Source organism: Oreochromis niloticus, linkage group LG15 (assembly GCF_001858045.2).
Source record: "Oreochromis niloticus isolate F11D_XX linkage group LG15, O_niloticus_UMD_NMBU, whole genome shotgun sequence".
NCBI lineage: Eukaryota > Metazoa > Chordata > Actinopteri > Cichliformes > Cichlidae > Oreochromis > Oreochromis niloticus.
The window spans coordinates 11,836,352-11,847,283 of NC_031980.2; the positions used below are offsets into that span (position 1 = coordinate 11,836,352).

General features: G+C 38.8%; 1 protein-coding gene across 1 annotated transcript; it reads left to right on the plus strand.

Annotated features, from left to right (window-relative positions):
• Positions 1–3,314: 3,314 nt before the first annotated feature.
• Positions 3,315–10,314, plus strand: LOC109194850 (heme transporter hrg1-B). The gene is made up of 3 exons (XM_019345920.2): positions 3,315–3,697; positions 7,381–7,548; positions 9,799–10,314. Exons 1-3 carry the CDS (start codon positions 3,568–3,570, stop codon positions 9,933–9,935), a joined length of 435 nt encoding a protein of 144 aa, XP_019201465.1. The 5' UTR covers positions 3,315–3,567; the 3' UTR covers positions 9,936–10,314.
• Positions 10,315–10,932: the final 618 nt, after the last annotated feature.

The following is a 10,932-nucleotide window of genomic DNA, read 5'->3' on the forward strand; positions in this document are numbered from 1 at the left end:
GCTTTCCAGCAATATTGTCGGCAAATGTGCATCAACTGGTACCCCTGTGGTTTGTCGTTCATCCGAATGCTCCGTGGCTGGGGCGAACCCTGATGGGTTGGTGTACGATTCCAATGAGACCAACAGTTTTGGACTGGTGCATGCTAAATGCGTCAAGTTTCGGAGCTTCATTGACTGCGCTTTCGTGATCTGTCGCAATGGAGTCTTACAGTTGAAAAAGAATCACCCGTACTATTGGCACATCCAGGGAGAGATGATGGTTACGGGCACGTCGTGGTGTGATCTGTTGGTGTTGTCCAGAGAAGACATGCTGGTTCAGCGTATATACCGTGACAACGTCATTATCAAGATCATGAAGAAGAAATTGGATGAGTTCTTTTTCTATTACTTCTTGCCAGCAAATGTAAAGTTGTCAGCGACGTCATCAAATTAGTGCTGTATGCTGTTTTTCCCCTATGGGCCAGATTAACGGCATAAGATGGGTTACTGCAGTTTTTTTCTCCACTGTATCACAGAGAAACCCGAAGCATTACTGAAGCATGCAACATTTTCTTTAATTTTTTCAAAATAAAAGCATCCTGCTGGTTTAACTCTTGAACTGAAGAGTTCTGAACCTTTCCAGGTTCAGTATACATGATCAATAGCTTAACTCCACTCAGGTTTTTGTCTAAAATCATTAATACACAGTAACTATATAGGAGGCTATGGCTTCATGTTACCATGATGTGCTCTGAACATTTGTTTTGAAAGGGACCACATGACTTGAAAGTAATCTTTCTGCTGGCATTATTGTAAATGTAACTTTCTCATTACTTTTTATTGGAGGCTTATGTATTTGTTGAACTTCTTAATTTGTGTCATTTAAGTTTAGTTTCTTTAAAAAAATAAAATCTGCCAGACCTTTGATGCAATTATTATTTGTCACTTTTCCCTCATTACTGCATGATTCCACGCTGTAGTCCTGCATACACTGTGATGATTATTTTATCGAACTAATCAGTTTACCAATAGTTTGCACAGTTCTTTGATTACTTTTTGTACAGTGTTAAACAAAGAGTTGGACTGTTTTAAAATAAAAAGTTTAAAGAGAAAACACATTTCTGTGTTGGTTTAAAGTTCTTTAAACTAATGTGTCAGCTGCTGTTTTTGACTGTGTCAGTCCAACTGACAATTACCCCTTATAAAGCTCATTCTTTGACATTTTGACCCATTTCAAGTCATCCATCTTCATCTTTGAGCAACAGTAAAACTGTATCAGGTCTTCTAAAACCCTTTACCATCTTCCACTGTTTGTAAAAAGGTTATTTTTCATTCTTACAGTTCTTCTGACTCTAACTCCTGTTATCTTTCAGATTTCCAGAACTCTTCATTATGTTTACATGTACCTTTAACTTCACCCCAAGTCATATTTGGTATGCTTTTACAGAGTTGCACATTTTGTAAATACAATTGATATGAAGATATGAAGAAGCAGCGAGGTCTAGGTTAGCACACAGCTTATAACAGAAAGTTTAAGTTTTTCTATACCTGTTATTACCAAGCTGATCGTGCGGATGAGCCACTATTTCTAGTGTAAATCTCTTAACATCCACCAGGTGGCTGGTGAACCACTTAGAGTGGCATGGGCACTCAAAGCGCTTTATACAACATGCCTCATTCACTCATTCGCGCAAGCAATTTTTTTTATGCTCAAGCACCTTCTAACATTGATACTCCAGTGGATGTATCGGAGAGCAACTTGGGCTTAGTACCTTGCCCAAGGATATTTTGCATGCAGACTGGAGCAGCCAGGGATCAAACCACCAACCCTCTGATTAGTAGCTGACCTGCTCTACCTCCTGGGCTACAGCCACTGAAAGCAGGAAATATAGCAGTCCAAACATAAAGACGTGAAAGCATGGATGACATTTTTTTGTGGTCTTTTTAAAATAAAATAAAAAATAAAATCCTTTTTTGGGCCTGATGAAAGGACCTCAGGTGTAGGATCACTGAGCTGATCGTCTGCATAGCGGTGGAAATTAGGACTCTGCAATAAATATATTGTAGATAAATATATTTTTATATATGTAAATATACTATTGCCCTTTCGAATGTTGGAGCGCTCTTTTGCCAAAACATTAATTGTGCAGGTTTAGAACACTGCTACAATCAATGAAGCGCTTTGTATGTAAGACAGCATTGTGTTAGAGATGCCTGTGGTACTCTTTGAATTGATGGTAGGCTACTCTTTGAGCAGAAAATTGGAGAATATTCTAAGGGGTGAATTTGTGTCCCAAAGATGAAAACATCCTTTAGAATAACAGCTCCTCACTTTGGGAACATTATTCTAGCTTGGTGACAGTCAGTATGAGTTGTTTGGAGGCTGTTTGGAGAAAACCAAACAGCCTATCAGTACATAATTCACAGCATTATGACCATTATCTGTCTTATGGTTTTATCCCTTTGATGCAGCTTTGCAAACCTAAGCTGTTCTGCCATGTGCTTTTCTTAGAGACGAGAGGCTTTTTCCTTGTATACCTTCCAAACACGCCATACTTGTTCAGTGTTTTTCTGATTGTACTGTCATGAACTTAAGCATTTAACATGCTAACTTCTGTAGCATCTTAGATGTATCTCATGGTGCTTTTGCAACCATTGCATGGTCTTATTTTGATCATCATTTGATCAGCAACACCTATTTAGTCACTTAATTCCCATGAAAGCAATGAGAGCCTACTGAGTGTTTTACAAGATGATTTAGAAAGTGACAACTTTCTTTTTCACACGACTCTATAAATGGATTATCTTGACCCACAGGTGGCATTTAGGATATGGGAAAGACCCTATGAGGGAGGGCTGAGGATGGGGAGAATTCTCCTATGAAGACAAGACAGGAGCCTTTGTACCAACACCAGCAGTTTATATGGACCATGTGGCCAGCTGTTTCAAATGCAGTACACAGATCAAAAAAAATTTTAATATAACAGTCCCAAATAGCACGTTATTTTATTCAAAACCGCCATGTAAAGCATGCTGGAATTCACCAGTGCTGGATCATTTTCTTATTTTTTTCACTTATGGTCTGCCCAGATAAAATAAAAAACACATTTGTCATCCATCACCCATGAATCTAACATGCAAATTAAAAAGGGTTTTAATCACTCCAGCTGTTATTTTACACACACAGAGCTCCGAGCTCTGAGGTAGATAATTTCCTCTGTGGTCCTGTAGGGGGTGCTGTGTCCACCCACCATGATCAGATTTCTTGATGACGTAACGCAAGGCTGTGTGTTTTTGCAGCTGGATAGGACATCCCATCAGAAACGCGCTGTCATGTTTCACAATATCCACATTAACCATTAGCCAGCAGAGCACAAGCGTTTTTTAGTCACACTGTGTCCTCGTGGACCTTTTTTTTTGTCAGGTTGACCGGATGTAGATATTTTAAAATTACCAGCTCTTACCTCCTGCTGCTGCAGCTGTCGCTCTCACAGACACTCGGCTCTCCTCCAGCCCAGCCCGCGCCTGCTTCTCCCTCCACAGCCTGTTATTTTATTATTTTTTATTATTAAATTTAAATTTGCAATCATGGGTATCAATAAGACGTACATGAGGATCGCTTATGCTTCGTTTGGTACGATCGTGGGCTTTTCAGCCTTTCTGGTGTGGAACTTCGTGTACAATCAGCCTTGGACTGGAGCCATGGGAGGACTGTCAGGTGAAGTAAACACTCTCTGCAGCGATACATGTGATGAATGTGAGGAATAAGAGATTTATTGGCATTTATGGGAGCGTAGAGTTAGAGATGGGTCGCAGGTATAACTTCTATTTCAAGGCCAGGTCATCTAACTTTACGATACATGCGGCAACTAAATGTGTGGGAAATATTGCAGTTTTTTAAAAGAATTCTCATTACCTGACGTTGTTTTTTTAATTTGCTGTTTGTCTTAAAGGCCTTAAAATCATCAGATGCCACTTTATGTTCATAAACTTCTACACAACTGTCCTTTTTTTTTTAAATAGAAAGTTTAAATATGTTCAAGACCACGAAAAAACCAAATCCTGTAAATCTAAGTAAAACAGGTCGCTGAATTATGAATTCATTCTCAGAACATTTAGACAAATAACACTATCCACAGTGGAAGAGTCTTTTTCGGTGGTTTTCAGCATCATTTATTAACAAGCATAAATTCCTTCTTGTTTGTACTTTAACCTGTTCCCACTGGTGAACACCTACTAGATCAACCATTAGAGTCTCCGTTCTCCAATGTCAGTTTTTAAAGGACATTTTTAAAACCTTTCCAACCCTGAATCACCAGTACTTTGTATTTCTGAAAAAACACTTTTTTTTCTTTCAACCTTTTCATGCAGATGTTGGTTGTACTGAATCAGTCTCTACAAATGAATGACTTACTGTAGACATTGACGGTGAATAAGGGAGCGTGATTTATAATCCAAGTATATCCGAGTATAATCCCAGTACAGATTTACACCTGGTTAAAGGGCATTTCTGTGCAAACTCACAATGAAAGGAAAATATGTCAACATTGCAAAAGAAAGGCTGTTGTTTTAGAGCAGTAGCATTTCCTTTACGACTGTGCTGCTTTGAGTTCAGATTTTATCATGCAGATTTTATCATGCAGTGTGAACATATGGACAATGGACTTGACAGGATGTTGGTCACAATTTTGTAAGTCTATAAATTGCAATGTTAGATCCTGTTAGGTTTGCCAAAAAGATAAAAATGCTTCCGTCCATGCACAACCGTGCAACAGTGATAAAAGAGTTGCATCTGGAAATTTGACCTTTGAAACTCTATCGAGGTTTACAGATGAGCATCTAAAACCTCTGCGCTCATCTGCTGATAGGCCGCAGTGTACTCAGTGTTAGCAGTTGTTAAAGGTGCATTTTTACCAAAGATCAGACTAGTTAAAGTACAACAGTGGTGTCATCTTTTTGTGCAGTTAGTTAGTAACCGTTCCTAATTACCTTGGTAGTAACACATTAATCTGACTGAAAATGAAGAGCTGCATTTTCTTTGTCCATCAGGCTGGGGCATAATTGATTTATTTCACAGTCAGCGTTGAAAAGAATTGGGCTATTGATTTTAATCAAAGCTGTCATTTTATTAACACAATATCAGAAATAATCCAGCACCATGAAGTAGAGTCATGGTTGTTGTTGTATGCTTGCATACAGACTGTCCAACCCAACTTCTTTTTTTAATATATAAAAAACCTAGCACACAGTAAACAGTTAAAGGTTCATTTGCACCATGTTTTTCTCATTCTTTTTAAAATACATATTGATATAATATCAAGATTTTGAATTCTTTTACCCACAAGTAAATCTGAATCTGATACTGTGAGACCACAAACATGTTTACATGATGATGAGTCATCCCACAGGAAAGAGCAAAAGTATATCCTGTGCATCTTCACTGATCTTCAACTAATATAAAAGTTGTTGCACTTCCTTCTGTTGCAATGACAAAAAGAGAAGTGTGATTTATTGACTCAGCATTTGGCAGCATGCTGTGTCATGATCCAATATTCCCTGATCATATAAACAAAGGTTCATGACCAGTCAAATTAATTTCAGTGACTGGTATAGTCATGTAGTCATGCAGTCATGTGAAAAAGACAGTTTTCACTGTGAAAGCTAAGTACACTCTTACTTCTTCCATATGAATTAAGAGGGTAATAGTGCACCTGATTAAATGATTCAGCAAGTGTGAGCACCTTGATAAAAGCAGATGTTTTGTTAATTTTCTAGGGTCGAGCTTTCAAGTCTTTCCGGAAGTGACATCCCAGCAAATTTACAATAAGGTTAGACTCAAACTCAAAGGAGTTACTGAACAAGTATGGCTCATTTAGAAGGGATACAAAGAGAAAGCCTCTTTTCACTAAAAAGCACATGGCACGACGACTTGAGTTTGCAAAGGTGCATCTGAACAAACCAAAAGCAAACTGCAGATGTTTGGCTATAGTGCACTGCACAAACACCTCGTACTGACTGTTGAGCATGATTAGGGTTTTTCAACCATAGGACCTGAGCTCCTGAAGTGGCATCTTGTAGTCACTGAATCAACCATGAACTGCTCTGTATACCCAAGTATTCTAGAGTCAAATATGAAGACTCAAGTGTTACTTAGATAAAAGTGGGTTATGCAGTACAACAATGTTCCCAAGCATGCTAGCAAATCTATAACACAATGACCGAAAGAGAAAAGAATTAAGGTGTTGCAATGGTCCAGTCAAAGTCCAGACCTCAGCTTGATTGAAATACAGTGGCAGGACCTTAAGAAAGCCGTGCATAAACAAATGCACAATGAACTCAATGAACTCAGCAAACAAAGAAAAGTGAGCCAGAATTCCTCCCAAATAATGTCAGCGACTAATAAAGTCATACTGAAAACCATTACTGTAAATTATCGCTGCTGAAGGTGGTTGAAACCGTCTGAATCATGAGGTGTACTTCACAGGACTGCATAGAGTCATGCAAAAACTTCCTATTTCACATGGCTGTATGATCAGTTCAGCTGTAAATGTGTTTTTTACTACAACTTTTTAATGTTAGTGTTAATTGTCAGGGACAGTCCGCGTTAATGAATGTTACCATAAATGTGCCAACGTTAGCCAAATGGCTGACATTTAGAATCTGCCTCCTAGCTGCTTTTTGAAAACCTAAAAGTCATTAATGGATAAAGTGAGCAAAAACTAGGCACTTCAAACAAAAGGAAAATGTGGGCATATAAGGAAAACAGCTAGGTATGATGGCTTTAAGATTACATTCAAAGTTAGAATAATGTTCCAGAAGTGAGGAGCTGTTATTGTAAAGGATGTTTTCCTCTTTGGGACACAAATTGGTCCCTCAGAGTATTTTCCAAATTTCCAAACTGCCATCAACTCAAAGGAGGTTTAAAACGTACTTGACACAAGTTTAATCTTTAATCTTTTCCCCACTGATGAACTCAAAGAAACTGAAATCAAACACTTGAGAATCACAACTCTTATAGCTACTATACTCTTATACTACCAAATACAGATTCCCAGCCAATCTCACTGTAATATTCAGTATTCCTCCTATCAGACTGAGTTTTCAGCACCAGTCCTGACGTAATGCTTAAAGGTTAGTAAAACATGAACTTTAGCATTAAATCTGAATGAGAGAGGAGTTGAATATGTGCACAACTTTCTATCCCTTACTGCAGCTCTGTTACAGTGCAACAATAAAATTAAAAAGTGTAGTAATGTGGAAATGTGTTGATGGATTTACATATTATTAGAAAATGCCAAGAAGGTGGATCATATCATGTAAAACCTGTAGTACTGTGTTTTTTAAACGGACTCATGAAGCTGAAAGCTAACCTTGCTGTCTGTACCCGGTCTCTTCCCTCAGGTGTGTTGGCACTCTGGACCCTGATCACTCACATCATGTACCTCCAGGACTACTGGCGAACCTGGCTGAAAGGCCTCAGGTTTTTCATGTTCATTGGGATTTTCTTCTCTCTGCTGGCACTCGCAACCTTTGTTGTTTTCCTGGCCATTGGCGTCCTATACAAAGACAGTGAGTTGTTCGGCATCACTTTCTGGTCTCACTTCATTTTTTTTTAATGTATATTGTTCATTACTAAACAGCTCTGCGGTATACATAATCAGACTTGTTGCTGTGTGAAATCATGGTTTATCAATTATTTATTTCAAATAGTTTTATTATTTGACCCAGTTTTTGACTTTGCAGCCAGCATCTTTTACTTGACAAAAGAAAGAGTTCAGTTAAAAGATCACATTAATGCCCATGCGTTTATCTATCTATCTATCTATCTGTCTGTCTGTCTGTCTGTCTGTCTGTCTGTCTGTCTGTCTATCTATCTATCTATCTATCTATCTGTCTGTCTGTGTGTGTATATGTATATATATATATTTCTCCCATATGAGCTCCCATTTGAATTCAGAATTGAAGTTAAGATCGTTCTCCTCTTCTTGAATAATCAAGCCTTGTCATATCTCAAAGACCTCACAGTACCTTATTATCCTAACAGAGCACTTTACAGTTTTTCTCAGTCGCTTTGGTGCGTTTCTCAGAACACCATCAACATTTGCACAGCAGTTAGTGCATTTCCCAAAACAATTAGTGCAAACTGCATAACCTAGTGGATAGCCTGCAAAAGCACGTCACATGCACAGAATTGATTATCCATACCGCAAAAGCAAGTATCCATGTCAATGAAACTGCCAGTGCCATCAAAATGAAAAGTCTTGACACCATCTGTATGAACAAGATAGTCAAATGGCATTGTCATGTTTCCACTATGACAGTTTATAATTTCAGTGTTTCCCATTGCAAAAACAATTGGTGACACCTGAAAATGCTGACGACAGCACTATGGCCTACCTGTACAGCCATCTGAAATGTGCAGTGAAGTCACTGTAGATGTTATGGGAGTCTTGGGAGTAACTGAGACACTGAATACGTACGTTTCACATTTCCATTGTGTAGAAGTGTTTGTAATCCTACAGAATTGTGCAAAAGAAAAATATGCTACAGTCACTTGTTCACTGTAGAATACATGTAAACATAAAATCACCCATTTGGTAGAGCTGTGCACTAATGTGAACAATAAACAGCACATGTAACAGTACAGTAAATCATTCTGGCACATCCAGACGTTCCTGTCTGTCTGGCCACATATTTTCATCTACATCACAACAGATGTTATCCCTCGCAATGCAGCGAGGAAAGTATCTCCTGGAGTGGCGAATCCACCTCTGCAGGACTCTGCTGTGATGTCATCACAAGCTTTTGTAGATTCAGTATGCACCTCATGCCAATCCTGTCTGCTGGTTTACATTATATATATACTTGTAGAGTAGGGGATACTGTAACGCGATTCACCTATGACTGGGTAGAAGAGGCTTTTCATTGGTTGCAAGTAAGAGTAACACACACCAATTTTCATTAGTGTGAGATAAAGTTCACCTGAGAAAAGTAATTTATGGAGATTTTCATGGAAACTCCTTAAAAATAGGGTTTTCAAAATGGATGTACAAATTGTTTGACAAGATGTTCAACAATTTTGAGTGCACTGACACAAGCAATGACATGAAGACTATTAGTTGTATGGACAATGACTATTCAGCCGGTACAAGTATAAATAATTGTGACATTCATGATAGAAGCAAGGAGATAGTGATGAATAGCAAGTCAAAAGTGACCAATCTTTAGATATTTGTACTTACTCAACTGCTTCATGTCCAAAGGCATTTGCCTTTGGACGAAATGAACATGAAACTGCCACAAGGTTGTGCCAAAACGACTATATGTTGTGGAGGTTGAACTAACTATTGTGCAAAGTTTAATTCTGTTGTGAGAAATGCACCAAAGCAACTGAGAAAAACTGTAATGTCAGACTGCAGGCTTACCTGTGGTTGAGTTTTCAAAACTGGACTTGGAGGCAGAGCCTTCAGCTTTCAGCTCTCCTGCGGAAGCAGCTCCCAGTTTGGATTTGGGAGACAGACTCTCTTTTGCTACTTTTAAGTTTAGGATTAAAACTTTCCTTTTTAATAAAGCTTATACTTCCAGTTGGATCAGGTGACACTGAATTATCCCTTAGTTATGCTGCGGATGCCCGTCCCTCCTTAGCCTGGTTCTGCTGGAGGTGTCTTCCTGTTAAAAGGGAGTTTTTCCTTCCGACCGTTGCCAAGTGAATTGCTCACAAGTGGTTATGTGATTGTCAAAGCGCCCTGAGGGAGCTGTTGTGTGGATTGGTGCTATATAAATAAAATTGAATTGAATTGTGTGTCTCTGTTTGCGCAGCCTTCACTGACCCTCAGAGTTTCTTCCTGTCCTGTGTGTGGAGCGTCATGACCCTGAAATGGTCCTTCATGCTCACCCACGCTGCTCAACAATACCGCATTGAGTTTGAGGACATCGGTATCCTCAGTGACTTCTGAGGGAACGTCCTGCATCTTATAGAAGATGCACAGACTTTGCTCTCACAGTGTGGAGCTGATGAAGGAGGAAAACATAAACCAGCAGTGCTTTTTTTCTTTTCTTTATGCAGAGCATCATGACCTTGAACAGGGTCCCCACCTCACCACGTACTGGTGCATTTTTAATTCTGAGCAGGACACTGACTTCTAAACTTTTCTGATAAATCCAGCCCCGTTTTATACGAACCCAGATAGATTTTATTTTCTTACTTTTTCGTTCACCCCTGAATCTACACAGTGTCCTCTTGGTAAAACATTTCTAGAATATGATCAAATTTTTAACCACATTGCAGTAAAAGAACTTGTTGCAAATTTACAGACTCTTCTGTGGAAACATTCAGATCAATGCTGCAGCCACTAGGGGTATCACTCTTCCAGATATAAATGTACAGTTCATGGGCGTTTCTTATTGCTCCATCTGTGTGATATTTGTATTTAAGGTGTTTTTTTTACTAGCTTACAGGTTGTACATTGAGTAATCAAATGACGAAATCGGATCACAAAGCATCGGCCCTTGATGAATACAGTGATTTAAAGCTGATATACATTCACGCACTGCTTTAAAAGTGCGTCGAGGCCTTATTGAAGGCAGGTAAGCCTGAAGTCCTTCATCATTTAGGCTTTCCTGTGAAATTCCGAATAAGCACCACATGTCTTGGTACTGTATGTTTCTGAACTTTGAACCAGCGTTTTTAATGTATGAGTGATTTTTTTACTTTTTTTTATTTTTTGTCTGTGTGACAAAAAGGCGAAACATGCATTCATTGGGCCGTGATGACACTGTTATGCATACTTAAGTAATCAAGTTACTTTGTTTTATATTATCCTTGTGAAACCCGATTATGGACATTTATACTGTAAGGTGAGGCTGAACACTCCTGTGTATGAAGTACACTTTGTGCATCCGCATGTATCATTTGACTGAATGTAGGAGTGTGTTTGTGCAGGAGAGTGTCTA

What these genes read in the sequence shown, in the direction of transcription:
- LOC109194850 (XM_019345920.2), top strand. Translation starts at nt 3,568, where the DNA reads ATGGGTATCAATAAGACGTACATGAGGATCGCTTATGCTTCGTTTGGT. An exon ending in AGCCATGGGAGGACTGTCAG is followed by an intron (nt 3,698 to 7,380) that starts GTGAAGTAAACA and finishes CTCTTCCCTCAG; the next exon opens with GTGTGTTGGCACTCTGGACC. An exon ending in TGGCGTCCTATACAAAGACA is followed by an intron (nt 7,549 to 9,798) that starts GTGAGTTGTTCG and finishes CTGTTTGCGCAG; the next exon opens with CCTTCACTGACCCTCAGAGT.